A 27701-nucleotide genomic window follows, 5' to 3' on the forward strand; every position below is an offset into this window, starting at 1 on the left:
TTGGGGTCCTCTTGGTGGTCGACACACATGGGGGGTCGCTCCTAGCTCGTGCATGGGGAGCATCGCCAGCCGGACTGGACTGACTCGAGCAGGAGCCCGGGCGCCAGCGGAGCCCCGACAGCTGGGATAAATCAACCGCTCACCGGGATTGCTTTCTCCCGATTTTCTTTATTACAGTCATTATTATTGCTGTTATTATTATTATTTCGAGTCCCTTTCCCGTTGCCTCCGCCCGGTGGCAATGTCAGCTTTCTGCCTGGATCTGCTCTCCTCCACTGCCGCTATTTCAGCACCTTCCGAGCTGGACAGCGACTGCACTGAACACCCCCAGGAGCACGGCCTGAAACCGGCGGACTCGGGGGGCTTCAGGCACGACTTGGCCGGCCGCTCGCTGTTGTACCCCGGGCCCGGAGGCTTGGGTCTGGCTCTGGAGGAAGAGCTGGACATGCTGGCGGGGGAGCGAGAGCATGGCGCCGACCTGGCCGGCATGGAGGCGCCTCTGCACGGGCAGGACCCGGACTTGCTGTCACTGATCCGGCAGAAGGAGAAGGATCTGGTGCTGGCGGCTCGGCTTGGCAAAGCGTTGCTCGAACGGAACCAGGACTTGAGCAAGCAATATGAGAACATGCACAGGGATCTCAGCGAGAAACTGGAGGTGAGTCAAGTGACGCGAATTACTTTAATGTACTTAGTTACGTACAGAGCAAAACCCCAAGTCAGATGCAGCTCCAAATCTCGCCTCCTTGGCCCCTGTCCCCCGCCCCAGCTCCTCGCTCTCCATTATCGTTTGATGCGCTAAGCGGTGACCACTGATCTGCAATTTGAAATGAATGCTCAGTGACCATTAAGAGCTGCTGCACTGAAGCACGGGCGCGCGCGCACGCACAGGCGCTCACACACTTCCTGCCACTCGAGCGTGACGCGGCTGGATTGCACGAGAAAATGTCACGCTTTGTGCAGGGCTGATCTATCGACAGTAGCTGGGCTGATGCTGCCTTATCTACGATATTCGTAGGCAGGTCATTTTACCGTGCATCTGTCTCTGCTACTGTTGGCATGCGGGCAGTGACGGTATCAGAACAATTAAATCACCAAACCAACAATACTGGAGACCATCTACGAGTTCTGCCTCATGCACACTGCATCGCCCGACCCTGTTAGGCTTATGCACTTGAATTTGCTTGGGTTTCCCTATCTCATGATCAGGCCTTTCCCCAGACATTTCCCATTCCCCTGGTTCATTCCGGTAGGGAAAATCAATAGCCTTGTCCTCTGGATTCCCTGCTGGCCTTGATGAAATATTTAAATCAATCAAATTGTTGATGTGTATAGCTGGACAAACGGGGGCAATAACATTATATTGTACATTATAAACTGTGGTCATGAGAGGCAATACCATCAGAAACAGAGGAGAGAGACACACATAACTCCCCAGGAGAGAAAAAGTCAGAGCTGTGTGGACTATAGTATAGTATAGTATATTAGAGCATAGTATAGTATAGTATAGGGCCCAGACTGTTGACAGCCACAGCAACAATGGGACAGCCTGCCTACAGCCTGTTTGTTTTGCCATAATTGAATTAAATCCTTCTCTTTTTTTCTCTGGATGTAAAATAAATAAATCCCTGTCCCCCACCCCCTTCTCACATACACACACATTACTGTTCACATGAATAATCCCGCCTGGATTATCAGATCACAGGGCCGAGGTGGTGTAGCAGGGAACAAAAGGATGGACATATCCTGTCCAGCTCCTGCACAGCCCTGGCCAGGGGCCCAGCACCCAGGCCGGCCCCTGCTCCACCACATTGGGGAATAAACAATACAATTAAAATGAAATGGTGCAGCGGGACAGGTTGTGGGTGTTGTCTCAATCTAATTAATCCCAAACCCTCAGTCCATGAGGTAATGTACAGAGTTGGGATAAAAAAACAGAAGAGACAGCAGTGGCTGTCTAGGCCCAGGGACGCTCACTCCAAGTACAGTAACCTCACTGTACCTGTGATAACCACTCTACTAACACTATGAACTCTCTCTCTCTGTCTCTGTCTCCCTGTGCCTCTCTCTCTCTTTGTCCCTCTCTCACCTTCCTTCTCTTTCCCTCTGTCCCTCTCTACCCCTGCCTCTCTCTATCCTTACCTCAGGATCACTGCAGAAACACATCTGAGACAAACACCCCTTGACCTATATATTTTTTATCTCTGTCTCTGTCCTCCTTATTCTCTCTCTCCCTCTCATTCCCTCTCTATCCCTCTCCCTGTCCTTCTCCCTCTCCGCCTCTCCCTCTCTGTAGCTCAGAGCGGTGCCCAAAGCTGAGTCTAACATCCCTACATCTACACTACCCTGTTTCTCTCCCTCTCGCTCACTGCAGTGCTATAGGGGATTCCAGTAACCCATACCTACACTAAACTGTTTCTCTCCCTCTCTCTCTACTGCCATACAATCCTCTCTCTCTCTCTCTCTCTCTCTCTCTCTCTCCCAGTCTCACTACAGTGCCAGTAACCTATACAACTACTAACCTGTCTCTCCTTCTCTCTATCAGCACCTGGAGCAGGAGAAACACGAGCTGCGGCGGCGCCTGGAGAGCCGTGAGGGGGAGTGGGAGGGGCGCGTGGCAGAGCTGGAGTCCGATGTGCGGCAGCTACAGGGGGAGCTGGAGCGGCAGCAGGCCCAGCTACGCGACGCCGATCGAGAGAAGAGCCGAGCAGTGCGGGAGCTGTCCGAGCAGAACCAGCGCCTCCTGGAGCAGCTCAGTCGGGTCAGCACTGCGCCGCCCTGTGGGGAGAGTCATGGGGGTCACATGGTCAGGTGTCGAGCTGCCCAGCTGTTGGGTGCTGTAGAGTAGATGCATCACACTGTCAGTGGTGGTCAAGTGGGTGTGGTGCGATTGTGGTGGATGTCGGTGGTGGTCTATGGGTGTGTTGCACTGCTTGTTGTCAGTGGTGGTTAAAGGGGGTGTGGTGTAGCTGCGGTGGCTATCAGTGGTGGTAGAGGGGGGTATGGTGCCACTGCGGTGGTTGTCTGTGGTGGTTGAGGGGGGTGTGGTGCGCTGCGGGGACTGTCGGTGGTGGTCGAAGGGGGTGTGGTGCAGCTGCGGTGGCTGTTGGTGGTGGTCGAGCAGGGTGTGGTGCAGCTGCGGTGGCTGTCGGTGGTGGTCGAGGGGGGTGTGGTGCCACTGCGATGGCTGTCAGTGGTGGTCGAGGGTGTGCTGCTCCGTGTTTCTTCGGTGTAATGCCTGCGTCTTTGTGTGGTGCACGTCTCCCCAGCTGATCACTTCTTCAGGTTACTTTATTAGAACCCCGAACAGCTGACAAATATTAGAATTTTTGTTATTCTTAAGGGAGTGTTGTTGCATTTCTGGCAAGGCACATCTCTCACAGAGCGGCCTGTGCTCTGGGGTCAGATATGCAACAGGTTTTCCAAAAAGTTAAGTTAAAAAACAACCCCCTCTGAAGCAGAAAGTGCAGGGCCAGTAAATGTGCAAACTTAAAATTCTTTAAAGGAGTGGGTAACTAAAGAAACTGATAGATAGATAGATAGATAGATAGATAGATAGATAGATAGATAGATAGATAGATACATAGGTACATAAATGTGCTGTGTAGTACACTGCGCTAGATGGTGCCTGGTATTGCTGTACAAGTAAAAAATAAATCAATAAAATAATCCTGGTGGCAACAGCACAGCCGCACAGCACCCAAACCGCAGCCAGAGCTTCACAGCCCCAGTGTTATCCCAGGGATTGCATTTTAATCTGCTGTTCTGTCTGCTCTCTCTTTTTATTCCCCTTGCAACTGCGCTGGCCTTATTGAGATTAAAATAGATCCCCGTGTGTGTGTCCCCGTGTGTGTCCGTGTGTATGTCCGTGTGTGTGTATGTGTGTGCGTGTGTGCGTGCTTGCGTATGTGTGCGTGCATACTTGCATGCGCGTGTGGGTCTGCCGTGTGTCTCTGTGTGTGTGTGCATACGAGTGTGAGTGTGTGTGTGAGTGTATTTGTGTGTGTGTGTTTGTGTGCGTGTGTGCATGTATGCGTCTGGGTCTCTGACTATTTCTGCGCTGGCTAGAGCTTCCTCCAGCTCACGCAGAATTAAATTACCAGGATGTTTTAGTCTTTGCATGAAAAGATGGAAAACGAAAAACCACAGGAGTTTAAATGTTTACAGGGTTTTACTGCAGGTTTAAGGTGGTGCCCAAACCTGCCTTCACTGTGATTTCTACCTCTGGACCCAGGGACTCCCTCTACCATGACCTCGATCTGTGAGGCCTGCTGACTGAGGTAGGCTGGGCTTTAGTCATGGGCAAGTGAGTACAGCTTAGTGAAGCCACTGAACTCCATAGGAAAGCACGGTGACATGGTACAGGAAGGCCACAGTCAGGGAAAAGCCTGGTAAAGTCAGCAGGGGACACATGCATAAGCCTGCATCAGCTAAACCGCACAAATGGCCGTGCTTACCATGTATGGCCGTGTTTCTGAGGGGAGAGGGAGTCTGGGGATGCACACACACACACACACACACACACACACACACACACACACACACACACACAGCTATCCCACGGCTGGCTAGAAATCACATCACAAAAATGGTACCAACCTGAGCAGCTCCATTCGTGTCCCAGCAGGGCCTCCAGAGCTGTGTTTTGTCATTCATGCAACGCTGTTTACCATCCCCTCCTGGTGCACTTCCTGTCCTCACTCACTTGATATCAGATTTCAGAAGGTCGGGAGGTGGTGGGGTAAGGGGGACCGGTGCTTTGACCAGCACTGAAAACAGGGTGTTACAGCGTGTTCTCAAGCTCGGAGCCATTGAACGGACACTGGGTATGATTCTGCAGCAACCCAGCAGCCCTGCTTCACACAGCAGTGGGAGTGTTCTCCCTCTACAGCCGCACAGGGTGTTAAGGAGCCACTCGGGCCTTTGCCAGTTTGCTTTTACTTTTCTGTTGCACTTTGACATGCGCTTTGACCATGGCTGCACCCTTGTCTGACAGCAGTTTCCTACTGGGGCTCTGCCTGCCTTTACTGTGGTTCACCACCTTGGACCACGAATACCAAGCACAGTCAACACGCCGCACACATGCTGATCGTGACACATTGAGGTCCCCCGGGGCCCAGTGCATAATTTTTCCAAACACATCCCAAAGCGGAACAGCCAACAAGGCCAGTTCCTCTGGATGTGTCTGTGCATGGCAGGCCTGCAGTCCGGGTGGGACCTGGCAGTGGTGAGAGTGGCTGGCCGCAGCAATGGAGGAGCCCGGGCGGCACTGCAGGGGGATCAGTGATAATCCCTTGTAAGGCTCTTTAGTTACACAAAGGCTGCTGCAGGCGCGAGCTGGGGGTGGTAGAGAGAGGAAGAGAGAAAGAGAGAGAAGTTTACTGTAGTTTACAGTTTCTACTTTAAAATCTATTCATCAAACTATGGACAACATTCATATTTGTGCAGTAGTAGTGTGCTTCATTTTCTGCTTGTTAGTTTTATTTATTTTTTTAGTTTTGGGGCATTCCAGCACAAAATAGTTTTGTAGGTTGCTAGGAGACTGGTCTATCTGGTGTAGTTGCCATGGTGACAGTGGACCGAGACCAGGGCTCAGACTGGTAAAGGGAGAGAGAGGCAGAGGGAGAGGGAAAGGGAGAGGGAGAGGCAGAGGGAGAGGGAGAGGGAGAGGGAGAGGCAGAGGGGCGCCCCGAGCGAAGGTGCAGATCTCACAGCTCATGCCGAAGCCTGTTCTTTGATCATTCTCTAGTTACCATAGCAACCCACATGTGCCAGTCAGTCAGATTCTGTTGTTGCCATGCCAACTAACTCTCTGCTTTACTGCCTAAACACACGCACACTCTGACACACACACACACAGTAGTTTCAATAGGGGGCTGTAGTGGCGGTGCACAGCTGGGGACACACACACTTGCAGCCTCTCCCTGCTCCATGGGGCCAGTTACAATGTGTGTTCCAATAGGGGGCTGTAGTGACAGTACAGTAGAATAGTGCTGTTACAGTAGGCGGCTGTAGTGACAGTACAGTAGAATAGTGCTGTTACAGTAGGCGGCTGTAGTGACAGTACAGTAGAATAGTGCTGTTACAGTAGGCGGCTGTAGTGACAGTACAGTAGAATAGTGCTGTTACAGTAGGCGGCTGTCGTGACAGTACAGTAGAATAGTGCTGTTACAGTAGGCGGCTGTAGTGACAGTACAGTAGAATAGTGCTGTTACAGTAGGCGGCTGTAGTGACAGTACAGTAGAATAGTGCTGTTACAGTAGGCGGCTGTATTGACAGTACAGTAGAATAGTGCTGTTACAGTAGGCGGCTGTAGTGACAGTACAGTAGAATAGTGCTGTTACAGTAGGCGGCTGTATTGACAGTACAGTAGAATAGTGCTGTTACAGTAGGCGGCTGTATTGACAGTACAGTAGAATAGTGCTGTTACAGTAGGCGGCTGTATTGACAGTACAGTAGAATAGTGCTGTTACAGTAGGCGGCTGTATTGACAGTACAGTAGAATAGTGCTGTTACAGTAGGCGGCTGTATTGAGAGTACAGTAGAATAGTGCTGTTACAGTAGGGGGCTGTAGTGACAGTACAGTAGAATAGTGCTGTTACAGTAGGCGGCTGTATTGAGAGTACAGTAGAATAGTGCTGTTACAGTAGGCGGCTGTATTGAGAGTACAGTAGAATAGTGCTGTTACAGTAGGGGGCTGTAGTGACAGTACAGTAGAATAGTGCTGTTACAGTAGGGGGCTGTATTGACAGTACAGTAGAATAGTGCTGTTACAGTAGGCGGCTGTATTGACAGTACAGTAGAATAGTGCTGCTACTATAGGGGACTGTAGTGACAGTACAATAGGCTGCTGTGATGAGGCAGGACTGGGCTGGGCTGGTGTAGTGTGTGAAGTGTGCTGTGAGCAGGCTGCTATGGGGGGGCTGTCAGTGGGGCTCAGTACAGTGATCAGTGATCAGTGAACAGCACTCAGGTGTTTGATCTCAGAGTGTCTGAGTCAGCGTGGGGCTTCACACTGCAACACAGGGAAAATGTCAACAGACAAAACACTAACACACTCCCTCCCTCTCTCTCTCTCTCTCTCTAACCCTGAACCCAGCCTGGACCAAAATGCAACCCTAAATTTATCTCCATGTGAAAATGGAGCTAAACTACTCACATTAACAATCCAACCTAAACTATATGAGTTAGACCATCCTGACCTTCACATGTACGCCTAATTAAAACTGAGCATGCTCCAACTCTCCAACTTTTGCAGGTTGTTTTGTTTTGCTTACTTTGTGTTTGTAAACTTGGACTCCCCCGTTCTCACTACATTAGAACAATGTAGAATGTAGAGTGACAACCCCCCCCCACCAATCCCCTGTCTCTTTCCCATCTTCCAGAACTCTGTGGTTGCTGCGGCAACAATTGTTAACCTGCAGTGACTACAGTTTCACAGGCTGCCGCTCCTTCTGCCTCAGACCAATAGCACGTTCTTAGCAGCACTGTCAGCTTCCCCAAAGTGACGTCTTAGCTATGCCAATGAGGGACCCCCAGCTCTCTTAGCATGGGCCCAGGCTGCAAGGGAGGAGTGGCCCAGAGGTGGCCTCATGCAGCCCCTGCCAATCGGCAGCCACTGTGCCAGGATGCGGTCATGTGATTTGCAGCTGGTGCAGTTTGGGGTGCAAACTTTAAGACTGTCTTAAGCAGCTCCTGCGAGGGGACGGAGACAGGATCGCAGGGCAGCGCACAGTGTGGCTGGGTGGCAGCATGGATGGATGGGAGGGGAGATGTCTATAGTGATGTTGCTGTTGCTTCTTATCATGTTTTTTGTTTGTTTTATTGTATTGAAATAATCAGGCCTGGTTGGTTGTTCTGAGTGCACAGTGTTGTGCAACGCCAGTGTGTCAGGAAGGCTGGACCCGTGAAAAAACTAATGTCCCCACTGATCAGCTGATGGAGGAACTGTGCAGCTTGGGAAGTTACGAGTGCATGAAGCAGATCAAGAAGATCAAGGATAATAATAAGAATAAAAATATATCAATACATAAATCGCTTTTACACCCTTTATTTTTTAATGGTGTTTTTTGCACCGACTCTGCATAGAGAACGCCATCCACAAATTAATAGTGATGGCAGGATTAATAATTTAAAAAATGAATAGCAAAAATAAACAAACAATAATAAAATCAACAAAACAACTAGAAACCCAGCCGGAGCCGCCATGTTGGAGCAGCAGCAACAGAAGAGGGAGGAGAGCAAGAAGGATGAGGAGAGGGACACAGATAGGGACAAACACAGCAAGAGGGACATAGAGAGGGAGAGGGATGGACAGTGAGGGCACAGGGAAAGAGTGCATGCAGAAGCCCAAGTTCACTCTGGAGCAGATCCAGTTAGTGACGGAGCAAGTCCTGCGCAGTGCAGGCAGGCTGTATGTCCAGGCCATAGGCCCGGTACCGGTCAGGAAACTCTCCTGGCAGGACATCGCCCAGCGGGTCTGACCTCTCCCAAACTGAAGTTCCTACCCTGCACAGCTGTGGGGGGCAAGAGGATGTCTTGCCTTAGAGGAAAAAGAAAGTCTTGTTCAAAAAGTGTTTAGTACATGGCTATTTTCTGCACCTGCATGTGCGTGTGCATGGATGACCCGCTGGTTCAAGAGCTGATCATTCTGATCATCAAGCATCTCGCAGGGTTAAGTGAAGCAGCGGCGGATTCGTCCACGCTGGCGATGCACTCACTCCCAGCCTGTGTGGCAGCCTTGCCAAGAAAACCATGCAAAAATAGATCTGTGCTGAGCGCTCTCCGCAGCGCCGCTCCTCTTCGCCCGGCTGCAGTCGCAACGCGGCAGAAGACAAGAAATGTTAAACCAGATTTCTTCAGTGACTGACACCATTTCAGATAAATGTGTGTGTTTCAGTGAGTGTGTATGTACAGTGAGGGAAAAAAGTATTTGATCCCCTGCTGATTTTGTACATTTGCCCACTGCCAACAAGGGTTTTGCCACCAAGTACTAAGTCGAAGGGGTCAAATACTTATTTCCCTCATTAACATGCAAATCAATTTATAACTTTTTTGAAATGCATTTTTCTGGATTTTTTTGTTGTTATTCTGTCTCTCACTGTTAAAATACACCTACCATTAAAATTATAGACTGATCATTTCTTTGTCAGTGGGAAAACGTACAAAATCAGCAGGGGATCAAATACTTTTTTCCCTCACTGTATATATAGATATATATAACAAGTGAACGACCGAAGGTATGATGCTTATCTTTAGCCAAACTTGTCAGTGAGATCCCTGTTGAGCCTGTTGTTGAATTGTGATGCTTCTGAAAAACACACAAAAAGAGACACCTTAACAATTATAGATGCATCTAAAACGAGACAAAATGTAACTTAAATAAAAACTAAAACCCAAGTGCTGTGGCAGTCCTGATCGCAGGGCCATGTTATTTTATACTGACATTTTAACCTTAATACTGACACGCTGTGCAGGGTACAACTGCTCCATGGGGTGCGTCTGCACGGCTCGGCCAACATGCCTGCTGCCCGGGTGTTAATACTCTCTTCCCTGTCTGACAGAGCCCAGCGAGGCTGGTAGGTTGCCCGCTCTGGCCAGGGGTGCCGTGGGGCAGTGGAAATTTGAGTGCTAAGGAAGAGGCTACCCCGTTGCCCCGGCAGCATCCCTTGACGTCCAGAGTAGCTGCGCAAATCACCCAGGCGCTCAGCTGTCCCCAGGAGGTATAGATAGGATTCCTGCCCACTATCTCTATCACCACCACCACTTCCTCAGCTGGGATGGGAGCCTGTGCTGGAGATGGCGCCCCCTGCAGGAGGAAGTCTAGGCTACAGAGGTGCCCAGCCACCGCACCAGCCCTGCTGCCTTGCTGCGCAGGGTGACATCCACGCACAGGCAGCTACAGGCACTCTGTGCCAGAGATCAGGAGCGAGCTGGCATCCCTAATGGGAACCATCATGGCCATGGGCATCGCCCTCGCCCCAGAGCATCCAGGTTGTGCACAACCAACCAATCGGAAATGGCCAGCCGCCCACCTCCACAGACTGAGCCAATGGGCTGACTTGGAACAGCCAAGCCATGGAACTCTCCCTTTCTCTTTTTCTCCCTCGCCCAAGCCAGCCCAGCTCAACTGGGAAAGCTTTCAGTTCCAGTTTAAACAGATTCAAGGAGTCTTCCTCCAGTGAGAGACAAAGAGATGGCGAGAGAGAGAGAGGCAGGGAGTTAAGGGGACTAAGTTTATTGATGTTGCAATGGACTTGAGAGTGATGCAATCCCAGGGGGCACCATATTGGTGAAGGAATAAGGAATAAGGAATGAGAACTGGAATTTTGAATGTAGGAGGGGCTTCAGGGAGATCTGTGCTGTGGTTGGTCAGATGGTAATCAGCTGTTGATCTGTTTATTCAAACTTAAAAAATTACAACACGTGTTCATTTTTATTTTTTATTAAAACCTCTTCCTAAGTCACTGAGCTTTCATTCATTTGTAGTGGTGGGCTTTCTCCAGTACAGTACAGCATACCCCTCACCCCCTGCGGTGCCTTTGCTCTTGAAGAACACACCGCTGTTGAACTGCAGTGCCCACCTGCCAGAGCATCCTTCGCTTCCTGGCGGAGGCGCGTTCCCGGGGTTGAGTCATTCTGAGTAACACAGTTGTGTGCCTAGCTGCAGGCCCAGGGCAGATCACACAGAAGCTTCTTCCTACCTGCGCATTGCAGAGTACATGCTGATGCCCACTGGTGGCATTATCTACAAGCGTGGAATTATGAGAAAGTGGTGATGGGTTATGGGCTTGGGCTTTGCATTTTGCAGGCAGGGCAAGGTTTTGATTTCATTCAGGACTGAATGACTATTCAGGACTATGTTGTGTCTTATGCTGATGATCACAATTAATTATTGTTATTATTATTAATATTGACATTGAGAAAGAGAGAAAAACACTGAGACAGAGTAAGAGAGATTCAGATAGAGAGAGAAATTGATTTTTAACAAAGCCTTTATTATTTAAATAACCAGGCTCCATTATAGTGGCAAAAACCAGCTCTCCATCATCAATATCACACACAGCTCCCCCAACACACCACTGCATCTCAAACCCCCCCAGGTTGTTCATCATCTGATAAAATCTAAAATCAGACCTCACTCGGCACCTGATTTACACCCTAAACATTTTCACCACGTCCTGTCCTGCCTTCCCCTCAACCTTATTTTTCTTGTTCACGTAGATGGCCATCTTAGCCTTCCCATTCAAAACATTTGCCAACTGGCTCATGACCAGTTGTTGTCTTTTAAAAGGAAAACCTAAAACCCCTTGATATAAAAGTGCACCATGCCCTGCGCCGTGTCCATGGACAGAGCAGCGTGGTCCCGCAGGGGCACACGAGAGGGACCCTATTTAAAAGCAGGGCTCACCAGCTGTGTGGGGAAGGGGTCACAAGGGTCCGGGAATACTGTCCCCTCAAACAACTGCTCCAGCAGCAAATTCTCCTCTGCTGGCAATGCTGTGCGCTCCACCAACAGTATTCTGGTGGCACAGCGCTGGAATCGCAGACCCAGCACTGTGGCCAAACTGTTTATTAGGTTTAGTATTTTTACATTTCTTAAAATAGAACAATTTCAATTTTAATACTTATGATTAAAATCGTTTAAAATATCAGTTCTTAAAATCACTTAAAACTGTCCGCATTACACCAACCCTGATGATCCCTGTCCAACAGATTACACAGTTGAGTAATGCCTTTAGCAGTCATTCTGGCAGGCAGGCCAGTCAGGCCATCACAGGCTATGCGCAGATGGGGGTTGTGCAGCAGGGGCTCCTCCAGAAGAGAGTGTAAGGAGCGGTCCCCCCAGGCCCTCTCTGCCTGCATCAGGCGCCAGGCCTCCAGCAAGCTACAGTAGAAAGGAGGCAGGGCGCTCTCTTCTAGCCCAGAAAGTTCACAGAAATCCAGCGCATAAGCAGGCCCCTTCGATGTGTGTTTGGGGAGATTTCTGTGGGGATTGTGGGGGAAGTGAGACAGCCAAACGAAACAGGGAATGCAGATTGTGCAAAACACTGTAGTGCTGGAAGGGGGGAAGAAGGAGAGAGAAAGAGGGAGAGAGCGAAGTAGAAAAAAAAAAACTGTGTGTGTGTGGACTCCTGCAGATGGGAAGTGGAGATGTCCACAGATTCCCACACAAGTCAGAGCTGTGCTGTGGAGGGGATTGTCTTGACGTGTGGATATGTGGAAATGTACGACCTTGTTCCCAAAACAGAGATCATAAATGCATTACCAGAGCAAGAGGCTAGCAGCAGAGGAGGAAGGGGGGGCAGACTGGGGCAGTGCGTGAGTGTGGGAGTGTGTGACTCATACATAAATGCCACAGAGAACAAGTGTTTGAGTACAAGGAGGTGAGGGGTCAAAGGTCATAATGACAAGTACAGTCTAACTGTCTGTCCATCAATCCACAGGCTGCAGAGGTGGAGAGGCAGTTGTCCATCCAGGTGTACTCTCTCAGGGATGAGTTTCGGGAGAAGAGTGTATCCACCAATCAGCACATGTCACGGCTAGAGAGCCTGCAGGCCGAGGTAAGTGTGTGAAGCACAGGGGTGTGTGTGTGGGTTAGACGTTGGTGGGGAATGTTATAGTGATGTGGGTCACACAGGTGTGGTCAGAGGGCTACATGCTCCCCTCCCCCGCCTGACCCCAAGGGGGGAGACGCTGCGTGGCTGCTGCAAAACACAGACCAGAGTCAACAGGGTCAACTCACACTGAGATAATCCAAAAATTGGATGGGGGAGGATTTATCCTGGAAATTTAGTAACAGGCAGGGGGGCTGAGCATTGACTCTACACAGAGACTGTTCTCTGCAACAGTGGTGTTACAACATCAAGAGCCAGATGAGCAACAAGTTATGTCAAACTGTCACAGTATTGAAAACAAATACCACACAAACACACACATAAACAAACACCACACACATAAACACACAAACCAACCAACCAACTAAGAAAGTACATTATCAACCCTCTGCACGGCCCCAGCAGTCTCCTTCTGTTGTCTCTGTGCTGCAACTGGTAACACACACTATTTTCATTTAAGTGCATAACAAGTCCAATTAACCAATCAAGGGCTCAGAGTGGCAGAAGTGAAACACCAGAAATGCTCCAGCCACTCCTGGACTGGCCGAGGTGGTATTAATTAATTAATTTAAACCTTGTTGTGGGTTGTTCTTTTATTCAAATTCAGCTCCCATAATCCTCTTCTCTTCCTCCTCTGTTCCCCTGAAACTCCTGCCCCCCTCCCACTCTTCATATGCTGTGTCCCTCTCTCCCCGGACTGGAGCAGCAGGGGCTAGAAGTAAGTAGATCTGCCTGCCTATTAGCCCATCTGCATGCCCATCATCAGTCAAGTCACCATTCACAGAGCCATAGCAGGTGTCTTTCGTGTGTTGCTTACCTGAGCAGACTACAGTGCTGGGGAAGCTGTGGCATCAGCTGGGGCAGCTGCTGCAGAGGCACTGGGTGGGTGCAGCAGACTGGGGGGTACAGTGGCACAGACTCAAGCTGAGTGTCAGAGTAGGGGCCAGTCACTCTCTCTGTTTCCATTCGTCTTGTCTGTGACTGTGTCTGTGTGTAACTAAATGTGGTGTATGTGTGTATGTATCTGTGTGAGTGTGTGTGTGTCTTTGCACGTGTTCCTCTGTCCCAGTGTGTCAGACCCTCCTCAGATATCCACTGTCTCCTCATGGTGCTCCGGCTGTGTGAGCTAACCTGCCTCTCTGTTCTCTCTCTTCACTCCATCTCCTCACTCCTCTGTTCCTTCCTTTCATTAATTTTCCTTTTCTTTCTCTTCTGCTGTCTTGTCTTCTTTCCTCTGGAGTGTTGTGTTCTAGAGCGTATGTCCACGCAGTCCTAGATAGAAAGAACTACATTAAACAGAGGGATCATAAATAATTAAATTAAATTAAACTATTAACTAATTTATTTATTACATAGTAACAGGATTTTGACAACGTGGACAGGAAGTGCAACATTACCTAGCAGAATTTGGATTTTCCCCACCAAAGAAATTAAAAAATTCCATGTTTTAATCCCCCCCAACTGACTTCATACCTCCGAGCATTGGTCTGGCCTGCTGTGTGGATTCCCGACACTGAGTCGAGAGATTGAGTGAAAGGCGGCTGGAATGCCCACTGCAGGGCCTCACACAGAGAGAGGGGGAGAGGGAGAGGGAGAGGTGCAGTGGAGAGCAGTGAACGCTGCTCCCAGAACAAGCTATTGTCTCTTCTTCTTCTTATTATTACAATTATTAATATGATTATTGTAATTATTACATTTTTTGGGATGTCTCTGGCCCTCTAGCAAGTGAGATGCAGAGACAGACTGACAGTATTTTTGCTATTGCTGTGACCGACAAAGGAATGTCCTCCATCTCCACCACAACCCCCTCCTCCTCTCTCTTTATCTGTCTCCCTCAATCTCTGACTGTCTGAAGTCTTTTCTGTCTCTCTCTTGCTCCCTCGCTCTGTCTCCCTCACTGTGTCCTCCCTTCTTCTCTCTCTCTCTGTGTGTAATAATAATACTCTAAAGCCATTCTAAACTTTGAATAATACACTACAGAGCTGGTGCTGTATTATCACAAGGCGTAAAACTCACACAATGTGTTGCTCTGCATCTCATTTTAAAAGAAAAACAAGAAATGTGACTATAGCCTTGAGAGAGACAGTACCAGTCAATGACTGGTAGTACCAGTCAATTAAGTAATTAAGTACCTGCTCACAGAACACAAACCCAAGGTGCTGCAGCCCTGAGGGGGCTGGACTTCAGACATTCCTGATCAGGACAACAGGAGACGTGGTGTGATCCAATGGAGAGTACAAGGGGGAAAAACAGCACTTTCTATATTTAGTGTCAGGACTACAATCTTTCCAAGTCTGGATTTTCCCTAGGCGTCAAGCCTGGTATTTTTAGTTAAAAAAAAAAAAACTACGAAAGCTTGCTTACTCACTCCCTCCCCCTCCTTCCCTCTGCTTAAGCCAGTATTATACAGCCCCTTTCAGCTCCTATTAGAGAAGAGCTATGTTGTTGGCTCCTTCTGCAAGGAGCTTAACTTGCCTCTGTAATTAAGACTGGTGGAAAATCCCTTTAGCTGCCATCTCAAAGTGTTTGTACAGGACAGCCAAAAGTCTCATATAGGAACAAGAATTATAATATGCAACCAAAAACTGTCATGCGCAACCACAAAGTGTTATATGGGAGCAAAAAAGTGTCAAATAAATCCCATATAGTATTAAAATATTTCACGTGACCAAAAACTGTCATTTGTATCTAGACCAAAGTAAGCAGGTGTCGTTCAGAGTATCTAAATTATTTCACTAGTCTCCAAAGTCCAAAGTGCTTACTGTGGCACCTTTTAGTAATTTCACTCGTTTCCTGAATTATTTAACCATATCTTATAAAGAAGCATAGATTTCAATTAGTGAATTACTTAATCGTTGTCATTTATTGCTCTGCTGGTATTTTTTATCTTCTTTGCCTTCTTTTGAAGGTTACATTGGATAATTTAAAACAAGAATGGGAATCGAGGTCTCTGAAGTACAATGAGGTCCTTGTGGAGATGAGTTCAATTAAATCTGTCCAGTTAGTGACATAATTAGACCGACTTATGAAATGGAGGAAGTAATGAAAGTGGGACCCTCGAGTAATGTGTAGAGGACCCACGACTCTCCTTTTTAATATTAAAAGGAAAATGCATTTTGCTGGCACAGAATCATGCAAGGAAAAACAGATAAAAGCAAGGCAATCAATAAATAAAAGCTAAAATCATCTCAGGTCTGTGATAAATAAGTAAACAAATGAAATAAAATCCTAAAAATAGCACCTTCCGACAGGATGGCTGCCCTCGTGGTCAGGTGGGTCGTTTTATGTGAAAAGTCTCATACGAGAGACCAAAAAAAAACCTTATTTTTGTATTTTTTCCATGTGTTTTATTTTTTTCTTTATCCTGGAGTGAAAGGCGCTTTTCAGTATACAGTCACAAAGTTTATTAAAGGTCCATTCTAATAAATGATTGAACCAACCAAACTCAAAACACTTGGAAGTGGGTTACTAAATGTAGGTCACAGAAAAAGAAAAAGAAAAAAACAGATTTGGAGTATAAAACATATTAAAATATTACTTTAATGTATCAACTGTGGAAGCCCTCAAAACAACATTATTTAGGTGTCATCGATCAGATAACTAGGTTAATGGAGTAATCGATTGAGAGGCTTCTGATAGTGATAAAACAATGTGTGTATACTATATGGGCTTAAAATGAGGCTGCGAACAACAGTCATCCCATATGACACATTTCTGGGTTGATCATTGTGTGGTTTAGTCATTGTGTACTAACATTTTTGAATTTGAGTATTCATAGACAAGGTGCAATATAATAATAATAATAATAATAATAATAATAATAATAATAATAACAACAGCTCTTTTGTGAATTATTTTAATCAAGTTCTTTTTGTGGGCACAGACACATATGTGTATCTATATCTGTCTTTATTTTTGTCTATACAGTGCCTATAGTAAGTCTACACCCCCTTGAACTTTTTTCACATTTTGTTGTGTCAGTGCCTCAGATTTTCATGCATTTAAACTATGCAACAATGTAACACAGGTGGAGGCCACTTACATCTGAGCTAATTTAGGATTGCTATTACAAGGTAACCTATATTTATGTTATTTATGATACATGCATGTATTGATAAATGGGGGAAAAACGAATGCATTTTAATTCCAGGATATAAGTAACAAAATGTGAAAAGTATGAAAGGGGTGTGGACTTTCTATAGGCACTGTATGTGTAAACAGAGACAGAAAGTTAAGACATTCCTGCGCACAGAGCAGCCTGCGAGAGAGCGGCTCCCCCGCGTTGCCAGCTTGCACACATTCCTCAGGCCAGAATAGTCGTATTTCTTTAAAGTTTTTTAATTAATTTATCACATCTCCACCCCCCACCCCCCCCCGACCTCCACTGGAGCCAGGGAAAGCGGGGGAGGCGGGCTGTCTGTCTAAAAGTTCAGCTCGCCTGGTACGGGCAGACGCCGACTGGAGACAGCGGGCCGCCCCTCCTCTCTCCCGCTGTATATCTGCACCCGTCTCTCTCTCTCTCTCACACACACACACCCAGCCCGTCTCTCTCTCTCTCTCTCTCTCTCCCTCTCCCTCTCCTCTCTTCCCCGGCAGATCAAGATGCTGTCCGAGAGAAAGAGGCAGCTGGAGCGCCGCGCCTGCGCCGTGGCGGAGGAGAACGAGCTGCTGCAGGGCGCCGCGGACGAGCTGCGGGAGCGCGCGCGGCTGCTCGAGCGCCGGTGTCACGACAAGGACGTGCAGGTGCGCGCGGCGCCGTTGGTCTTATTACTTATTAGGCTGTGGTTGAGCTTAGCATTGGTATTGTTGTTTTGTTTGTGTGGACGGCGCCTTTCAGAAACATATTATGGAGGGGAAAAAGTTATTTACAGAGTTGTATCGCGCGATAGTGAGTCTGCCCTATATAGAGACTTTGTGAATTTGTGTTTCTGCAGAATGGAAAGAGAGACTTTTGGTGGCGGGTCTTACTGCGACCACAGCCCTGCGCACGGCCCTGTATTTCCTAGTGAGTGAAATTAAAATAAAATAAATAACAAGGGTATGAACAAAACTACTTTGAGAGTGTCTATAGCTACATTACTTCGTTTATCGATTTGCTTATTGATAGTGTTGTGCCATTAGGTGTTGCTTATATGAAAGTGGTAGTGCCAAGAAATAATAATAATAATAATTTTACCTGGACCTTGGTGAATAAGCGCCGCTATTACTGCAGTTTACTGACCTGCGTCGTCAGAGGCTGGTGACGTCACCGCGTCGGAATCTCACACCTCGCATCCGCCATCGCCGCTTTAACTCAGTTATAATACATTGGAACTGGCGGAGGCATTTTCAGAATAATGAGGTGGATCATTTCTAATACCCATGAATATATACCGATACGTACGTGTATGTGAATGAACTTCTCAAAAGACTGCTGAAAAATGTAGCGGTCCTCGACTGGATCACCTGTTCGCTTGCTCTGTTATGCATTCAGTAAAGGGGCAGAAACGTAAAATGATAAGTGGTGCTGAGAAAGAGAACATGCATAATTAGAGAGCTCTGCCTGACTGCATACAGATAACTGTCTACCCTCATTCACGGGACTTAATCACACTGAAAGCAGCCAGTGTTTTTGCTTTTTATCTTTTCAACAAGGGCGCGTTTTGTTTTATATGTTTTTTGTTTTTTTAAAGACCTTGCGGGAATCCCAGGGACTTACTGACATGTTTGAAATATTTGCCATTATGTGAACACAATAAAATGGGGGACTGTCATCGTTAGGCCTATTTAATTTGTATTCCTGCTTTTTGTGCAGTAGCCCCTACTGACAGCTGTACACTATATTCAACTCACAAACGTTATGCAAATTTTATAACTGTTACATGTGTTGTGTTATATATTCCTACTATGGTGTATGTTGTGTGCATTGTGTCACACAGGTTTTTGTGCTAGGCCTGCCCCTGTCTCCATGTTGCAGTGTTGTAAGGTAACCCCTGTTGAGAGCGCTGTGTTACTCTCTGATGTTCTGTAACGTCAGCCTGTCAATCACTACACTGCCCTGCCCTGCTGTGTGTTGAGCTGTGTATGCACGCTGTGTTGTGTTGGTGTAACCCGCTGCGTGTGCGTGTGTCGCGCAGCTGCGGCAGAGTCAGCTGGAGCTGCAGGAGGTACGCGTGTCTCACCGGCAGCTGAGCGCGCGGATAGAGGAGCTGCACGAAGAGCGCAGCCTGCACGGGTTGGGCGCAGACCACGTGTCCCTGCTGTCTGAGATCGAGCAGAGCATGGAGCAGGAGGAGCTGGAGCAGGAGAGAGAGCAGGTACTGCCCTGCACTGCACTTTACACTGCGTGTGTAGTGTAGTGTACTGTACTACAGTGTATTAAACTATATTCTACTGCACTACAGACAGCTCTTATTGTACTGCCCAGTACTACACTTTACTTGTTATAGATTTCCCTTTTGTTACTATCTGTAACATCACCTTTCTATCCCTGTCCACCTCTCTCTTTCTCTCTCCATCTCCCCTTCTGTCTCTCTCGGTCCTCTCTCTAGCTGAGGCTACAGCTGTGGGAGGCGTACTGCCAGGTGCGGTCCTTGTGCTCCCACCTGAGGGGCAACGACATCACAGACTCGGCCCTGTCCACGGACTCCTCGATGGACGAGTCCTCAGAGACGTCCTCGGCGAAGGACATCCCCACAGGCAGCCTGCACACCGCGCTGCACGAGCTGCGCAGACTCACGCAGAACCTGCTGGACGGCAACGAGTCTACGGTGCGCGGACTCGCAGCACAGACATGTAGCGCAGACAGGCAGGCAGGCAGGGGACTACACTCACTGAGACACGCGGAGACAAAGATGCACGCTGAGCTGGAGAGACAGAGACATGCTGGGACACAGAAACAGGCACAGGGATACAGACAGACACATGCTGTGACACACATTGAGACAATAAGACACTCGCCATGGTGCCTGTTACACATGCATTTACAGACACAATGGCATATACTGCCCATGACTCATTGCACCACAAACACCCTGACACCAGCCATCTGAGTCTGACACAACTTCTCTCTCTCTCTCTCTCTCTCTCTCTCTCTCTCTCTCTCTTCTCTGACTCTGTATATATCCCTCTGCTTCACTGTCTCACTGTGTGTGTGTGTGTGTGTGTGCAGGGCTCTCGGCGCAGTGACGAGGAGGCCCTGGAAGAGCAGGTGCGGAAACTGAGTGAAGAGATGAGGGAGCAGAGAGAGCTGCTGGAGGCTGAGCAGAGCAGGATTCATGCAAGCCAAGAGGAGGCACTGCAGCTGCACAACCAGGTGAGCACACTGCACAACACACTACGTACAGGTCACACACACACAAACACACACCCACAGCTCATATACTACAAAACACACTGCTCACAAACACACACACTGCTCGCTCACACACACACATACTGTTTGCCTGTGTGTGTGGTGCACTCATCAGCAGCTCTCTCTGTTATACAGCTACTTATAAATCAGTGTGTGTAACAAGTGTCTCTGTCTGTCCTTTGCTCTGTGTCTGTCCCTTCCCCTCCCCGTCTCAGGTGACACTGCTGTCAGTGGAGATGGCCGCAGTGAAGGAGGACAGGGAGCGGCTGAAGGCCATGTCAGAGGTGCAGGAGCCCAGCGAGCAGCTGCAGAACGCCATTCGAGACAGAGACGATGCCATCGCCAAGTATGCCCCTTCCTTGCGCCACACTGCTACTGCAGCTGCACAGACGCTGACACACACACACAGACTCACAGGTGCAGAACACAGACAGACAGACACCGACCCCCACACACACACACCTGATCAAGGACAGGCAGCCGCCTAGCTGTTCCACTGTGAATAATGCATTGATCAATCAGAACTGAATGATCACAACAATCAATATATGACTGATCAGCCTTGACCTGACTGCAAGCACAGATCAGTAAGATAAATTAATACATGCACATATAAATTAGACAAGACTATTTAACATAATTCCATTGTTATATGCAAATGAGAGCACAATAAGGACAAGACAAGAAAAGAAAAGGAAACGTTTCATAAGAGAACAAGTGTCATAAGTGACCAAAAACATGCCTTACAGGGACAAACTGCCACGTGCGACCAAAGAGGGTCATGTACAGAGAGCAAACAGGAAGCAGAAGTGACAGTATTAGTCTCTCTCTCTCTCTCTTCCATACACCCTCCCTCTTCTTCCATCCCCTCTTTTTCTCTCTTCCATACCCCTTCCCACTCTCCCTCCCCCACTCCATCCTTTTTTCTCCCTTTTCCCTACTCCCCCACCATAGGAAGAATGCAGTGGAGATGGAGCTGGCCAAGTGCAAAATTGACATCATGTCTCTGAACAGCCAGCTGCTGGACGCCATCCAACAGAAACTGAACCTCTCGCAGCAACTCGAGGCGTGGCAGGTGGGTCAAAGGGCACGGCCCCGGGGTCACCCAGGAGTCAGCCACAGGTGGTGCAGGCCTGGCAGGATCACAGGGGCTTCATGGTTGTCAATCCACCCTCACTGTCTGAATGACTGAGGTCATTATTATTGACCCAACCTAAGAAGTCAGTTATCAACTGATCGCCTCTTCCTTCTCTGCCATGTCCTGGTTAACCACATTTGTGCATGTGTGTGCGTGTGTGCATCTGTGTATATGTGAAGGTGTGTCTATGCATTTACGTGTGCGTATGAGTTTATATGTGTGTATGTATATACCTTTATGTGTGTACATTTGTGTATGCATGAACTTTTGTGTGTGTCTGTCTGTCTGTCTGTGTCTCTGTGTGTGTGTGTGTGTGTGTAGCCGGTGCGGTCCGAGCTCCCCGCTCAAGAATCGATCTGCTCCGTACTGCAGCAACTCCAGCCAGTATATCAGATGAGCCCCGTTACATATGCACTTGTGTGTATGTGTGTGCATGCATGTCTGTACGTGTGCCAATGTCCCACTCTCTCCTACCCTGTGTGCATCTCTCCGTGTCTCTCTGTGAGTGTGTCTCAGTGTCTGTGTATGAATGCATTAGCCTGCCCCCTCCTCCCGTCTCTGCCCTGCTGTTGCTGCAGTTGCTGCCGTGTGTGTGTCTGATCTCACCCCCCCCCCCCTCGCCCCTCTCTCTCTCCCTCCTCTCGGCTGCAGTTCGCCTCCTCAGGGCTCTTTACTGTTTGGCTCCTGTGGTTTCTCATCTAGTGGCCTTTCTCCACTCCTGTACCACCCTGCCCCGTGGAGCCCCCCCTCCTGCCTCCGAGGTGAGCCTCACTGTGCCATCTCAGACCCATACCAACACCCACTGCCATCACCATGCCAACCCCACCCAGCCCAAACCATGTCATACTCTGCCACACTCCCCTGCCAGAGCCCAGCTGCAACACAAAGCACGCTGCCACCCAGCATCCCTCCCGGGCCCGGAGCTGCACTATACCACGCCGGTCAATGCCATTCTGAACCATCAGCAATCAGTCAGTGTCTCAGTCAGTCAGTCAGTCAGTCAGTGTGTCAGTGTCTCAGTCAGTCAGTGTTTCAGGCAGTCAGTGTGTCAGTGAGTCAGTCAACAGAGACAGTATTCCCACACCAGCCCGGCCCCATCCCTTGGTATTAGGGCTCTCCAGTTACCTACCTGTACCTGACCACGCCCCACTTTAACCCCGCAGTCGTGCTGCCCTCACTGCCAGTGAGCTGTACCTCCTGGCACCTACTCCTCTACCTCAACTCCATCGTCTTCCACCGACTCAGGACGGAAACCAGCTTTGCACGCCGCCTCTCCCAGACAGTTCCCCGCTCCCTCCCACATCTCCTCTCATCCCCCTCTCCCCTTCACTCTCTCTCTCTCTTCTTCCTCCATCTCAGCCCTCTCCCCTTTCACATCTTTTTTTAACACCAATTTTTGTTCTTCCTCTCCTTCTCTCAACCATTAACATCTCTCTTCCTCTTCAACCTCTGCCCTACCAACCCCTCTTCCCTGCCAACACTCACCCCCCCTCCTGTCCTCTCTTTCTCAGGATGACATGCACAGAGTGATCGATCAGCAGCTGATGGACAAACACCAGGAGGAATGTCGCGAGCCACCATACTCGTTCTCGGGGGGGGCGGCACGACGCAGCCGCCCCTCCCGCCCGTCTGGCGGCCGGCATGACCGCCATGCGGACGACAAGAGCCTCTTCTCCTTCTTCAAAAAGAACTGAGCATCTCTCATCCCTCCGTCCTGGGAGACGATGGGATGGGACACAGCAGGGGCACACAGGCAGGACACACGCAAAGATGACCCGACACATTGTGGACACACAGACGTACACAGATGGACACAGACACAGAGACAGACAGACGGACACAGAGACTTAGATGGACACAGACAAGTACAGACACACAGAGTCACACACACAAGACAGACACAGAGTCACACACACAATAGAGACACAGAAAAAGGTAGACAGCACAGAAATGTGTAAAATGGAAATTAACTCACCATTAGGGTACACGATTAGAGATAGATTTGAGTTTCGGTTTACAAAAAAATGAAAATGTAGATGTGGCAAATTTTGTACCAGAGCAAGAAAAAAACAAAGCATGAGAGATTTGCTTTGGTTGAAATCAAAGCTTTGGCTGTTGAGCCCCAGCGCTCCTCCGTCTCTGATCTCGCTAAGAAACCAGTCAAATACCATAGTGTCCAGCCCCACCCGTGACAGGGCCTGTTCTGGGACACTGCCTGTCTGGCTTCCGTGGGCGCTGGCAGCCGGCCGATGGGGATTTCCTCGGTGGGGAAACGGTGTTGTGCAGCTGTGCAGGTGGGAGCTGGTTACGTCTGGTCTGTGTCCTGCCCTGCAGTGCACTCTGGGTACTGTACTTGACTGGCTCTGCTGCGGAGCACAGGGGGACTCAAGTGTCAGCTGCTTGACCAAGGAAACTCGGGTGCTGTTTATTAAAATTATTCCGCAACGCACATCGACACTTTTTTAAATGTTTGAACACCAAATTACAGGAGATATTCTGTATACCAGTGTGATCAAGTCAGTCACGAGTCGGGGGTCAGATTTTTCTACCCAGTTTTTTCCTTTAATTGCTTTATGATGGAAGTTAAATCTAAGCAGTGTTCTAATTGCACAAGTTTATTTATCAATTTCAGTTATTTTGAAAGCAACAAGGAGGGGACAGGCGGGTCAGCTCCATGTGGCAATATGAGGACAGATCAGCCCGGCGTCCTGTCAGTTCTTGCTGGTGATGTGAATCAGTTTAAGAAAAGAAAAGCAGTTGTATGGTGGGACCCAGTCTGTCTGACTCCTGAAGCGACAGAACGAGCTATTCTGCTGCTGAAGGGTTTTAATAAACAGAACAAAAACACCTGAGCTTTGCTGGGGTGAGCTGCGGCCTGGGCATCTCTCAAACACAGGGCAGGAGAAGACCGGGGAGGACCTGATCTGTTCCAGGGCAGGCCTTCCACACAAGCCCCTAAATTGATTTAACTGAATTACATTATCAATTAAGAATTTTACGAACTGGTGGTGTGGAGTCCCTGCAGTGGGAAGGGGAGTGTTGTGGGGGGGGGGGTAGGTGTGCAAGGCAATGCTTGCGTCACTGGAAACTTCACTGAAAAAAATACAAATAAATTAACCCAGGGCACCTTGTGGTCCCCCTCAGCTGAACAATAGTGTTGGGGGTTTCGGGCCCTGCAGCGCCCATGGTGAGGTCACTGAACTCCCAGGCTGGAGGAGGAGCCGGTAGGAGCCAGTGGGGCAACGCTACAGTGTGGGGGCTTCCTCAGGGCTGTGGCCGGAAATGCTCTGCTCTCACATCAGCCAGCAGCCGCAGGGGGTTCAAGCTGGCACCCTAGGTACGCGGCAGCAGGGGAAGTGTGCTTTAACCTCTCACCTGCTGGTGCTTTTGGTCAGCCTCTCAATGAATGAAGGATGTAATAACCTCAAAGTACAAAAGAAAACTACAACACATTGTTTTGTTTTCACAAACTCTGCTGTTCTCTGGACATCAGTGCACAGCCTGTACTGCTGTTGTGAGAGCAGGCCTGGCCCCCACCCGGCCCAGAGGACCCCGAGGTGCCCTGTCGCTGCCTGTAGTTCGACAGCAGGTTGTCCGATGGCGGCCATGGCAGTGAATACTGCTGTGTAGATTGTATCTTGAATTTGCTCAAGACTCATGTTGGCAAGGATGAACCCAAAGGATGTTTGTTTGTTTTGTTTTTTTAAAGTTTTGGAGAAAAATAATATATTTATAAATATAATATTTGAATAAGAAAAAAGTGAATTTTATAAACAAATAATATACATATGTATCTATTTCTTTTTTATTATTATTGCTATAATTGATGATTATTCATTATTATTAAGTGAATGTTTACATGAAATCGAACTCTGGGGTAAGAGACCAGGTCTGAGGGTCTGAGTTTTGCTATAGGATATTGGGTCTTGTATCAGAACCAGGGCTTGATCCCAGTCCAGCCCGTCTACACTGAGCTGGTGGAACAGGGAAGTGTGTCTGCAGCCTGGCCCCCAGAATATACACATATACTGTATATGCTAAAAACACAAGCATTCCACAGAAAGCTCTGCATGGAGGGGAACTATGCGCTGTGCAGAGACACAACATACACTGATGAGGTGGAGAAATGCAGCAGTGTTGTGTTGTGTGCAACTTGTGGGGGGGTAGCTGCATCATGTGAATGGGGCCCTAGGTGGGTTGGGGAGGGGGGGACAAAAAACCCAGCAAATTAAATGCAGGGGCTCCCAAAAGTGCACCTGCACTGGCTTCCATTTTAGTTTTTTTGGTTAGAAAATCAGGTATTGCCTGAGAGGGTCTGGTATCTGCTGCACTGAACACAGTAGTGTCAACAAGAGCTCTCTCTCTCTGTCTGTCTGTCTGTCTGTCTGTCTCTCAATCTGTCTGTCTGTCTGTCTCTCTCTCTGAGCCACAGACACACTGGGCAGTGTAATAAAGAGAGCACTATTGCTATTATTGATGTTATTTTATTATTTTATTTGAATTCGCTTTCTATTAATTTTGACTCACAGATAAGCATGCACATCTTATAAATCTGTGAAAAGTTCATGAGTAACAAAAAACAAACAACACTGCAGTGTAAATCAAACTGTTGCCTAGGGCTCAGAAGAGATAACATTAGGACTTTAATATATATATTTATTTCTGTATACCACCCCTTTTGCCATTTCATTAGTGGGTTTGATGTGGGGTAGAAAAAACTGGGTCCTCGAACAAAAAAACTCCCCATCCACAGGCACTTCCTTGTTGAACTTTGTTTTCGTTTTAGTTAAGACCAAGTTTTCACTCCTCAGAGGGAGAGAGAGGGAGGGAGGGAAGGCAAGGAGAAGGGAGAGGAGAAAGTGGAGGAGAGGAGAGATCGGCCTAAGGAACCACATTTGTGCCCCAGCTTTCTAAACTTCCCTCACCTGAGACACAGCAAAGAGTTTTCAATCCATTTTCCTTTTCTTTTTTCTCCCTCTCTAAGGTAAATAAAATGGATTTTCCTGTCCTGGGGAAGCAAAACAGCAGAGTCTGAACTTTGATTTGTGGGATAAGCCATTGAGAGAGAGACAGAGAGAGAGCAGAACACAAATACATATGCATCCTCATTTCATCACTCCAACAGAAAAGCATGCAGATATTGAATGATAATTGGTTAATGATTATAGATTATTGATCGTTTCCTGTTCTGTCTGTGGTAACTAGAGCCCATCAGGTGTCCGGCTCGGCACCTCAGTTTTGCGCTGGTCAGGTGTCACCTGAAACTGTAAATGACACACTCACAGCCACAGTCTCACACTCACAAACTTTAATCAAACAAATGTAGTGACTTCCCCCAACTCAACCGGGGCTGAAGAGACACAACCAAAAGAATGTGAAAAACCAACTGACAAACAGATAGGAAATGCGTCCACGGTGTCCCTAAGACCCTTTTTTCCACATATTATTTCATCATTTCAAGACCACCCTGCAGACATCTGACGTGTTCTGATTTGTCCCTGTCAGGACACCGTAGTGGTACCTCTATTTGTCTCTGCTTCTCCTTCCACTGGCCCCTCCCTGCAGCAGCACTGTCCAGCCACTCAGGTGTGTCACAAGGGCTGGGAATGTGCCTCTTGCCGCTAAACCGACCCCATCACTTTCACCAGGAGAGGAAGAGGGTGAAGTGAAGGGAGGGACAGGGGGAATGGACAAGGAAGTGGAGGGACAGATGAAGTGAGTGGGCCAGGACAGATAGAGGGAGAGTGTGTGTGAGATTGACAATGAAAGGGGGAGAAGGGGTGGAAAGAGGAAATGGGATAGAGCGAATCAGAACAAAACAGAAAACAATTTAGAGAGATGAGGGGGCCAGAGTGCCTAAGAAGGAAAAAAATAAATACTGAAATGGCCCCGACATTCATGCAGTTTAAAACAACAACCCTCGGACCCTCTGACCCCATAGCTATGTTTGAACCAAACGGTCCAGATGAAAATTCATAGCAGAAGAGCCAGCAAGATCGAGCAGATCCCGCTGAGCTCTGACGGATAGTCCAGTGGGCAGGGGAAATGGATCTGGGATTATAATAAGGGAATATCGACTGAATCCACTTGAGTGAATGGAAAATATTGCAAGACAATACTGTGGGCATACTGGTTTTATATATACATATATGTGTATATGTATATATCTATATATACAAATGACAGTATAGAATGGCAAATTATGTATATTGAGATGAGTTTGATAAAGGGATATGTATTATTTCTGTATATAAAAAAAATCACAGGAGATTCAAACAAAAAAATACCCATCAATGTATAGTGCACTGTTTTATATGTATCTGTATATGGAAAATGCTTATTTTTAGTATTAAAAAAAAAAAAAAAAAAAATGTGTTGTATTTTTAATAATATAGTTGTAAACTACCCTGCACTACCATTCTGGGCTCTGTGACGGGAGAGTGGGGGGGGTCACCTCGATGAACAGGGTAAAACAGCATTTGAAGAGCATCGAGTATTTCAACAGCCAGGCCCGTTTTTGGTTTGGCCTGTTGTTGCTGGCAAAAAATTATAATAATAATTCAGTAGCACACACACGAGTTTCTTCAGTTTCCAAATGATCAGCCCAGGCCCTGTA

At 48.1% G+C, this 27701-nt stretch overlaps 1 protein-coding gene across 1 annotated transcript; it reads left to right on the plus strand.

Moving 5' to 3' along the window:
* On the plus strand, positions 1-25558 carry bicdl1 (BICD family like cargo adaptor 1). The gene is made up of 11 exons (XM_066689445.1): positions 1-655; positions 2543-2758; positions 12444-12560; positions 13321-13332; positions 17211-17357; positions 18731-18910; positions 19145-19363; positions 19765-19908; positions 20163-20293; positions 20902-21022; positions 22597-25558. The coding sequence occupies exons 1-11, from the start codon at positions 242-244 to the stop codon at positions 22777-22779; spliced, it is 1884 nt and encodes a 627-aa protein (XP_066545542.1). The 5' UTR covers positions 1-241; the 3' UTR covers positions 22780-25558.
* The last annotated feature ends 2143 nt before the right edge of the window (positions 25559-27701 follow it).

The sequence above is a fragment of the Amia ocellicauda genome, chromosome 17 (assembly GCF_036373705.1).
Source record: "Amia ocellicauda isolate fAmiCal2 chromosome 17, fAmiCal2.hap1, whole genome shotgun sequence".
Classification (NCBI taxonomy): Eukaryota; Metazoa; Chordata; class Actinopteri; order Amiiformes; family Amiidae; genus Amia; species Amia ocellicauda.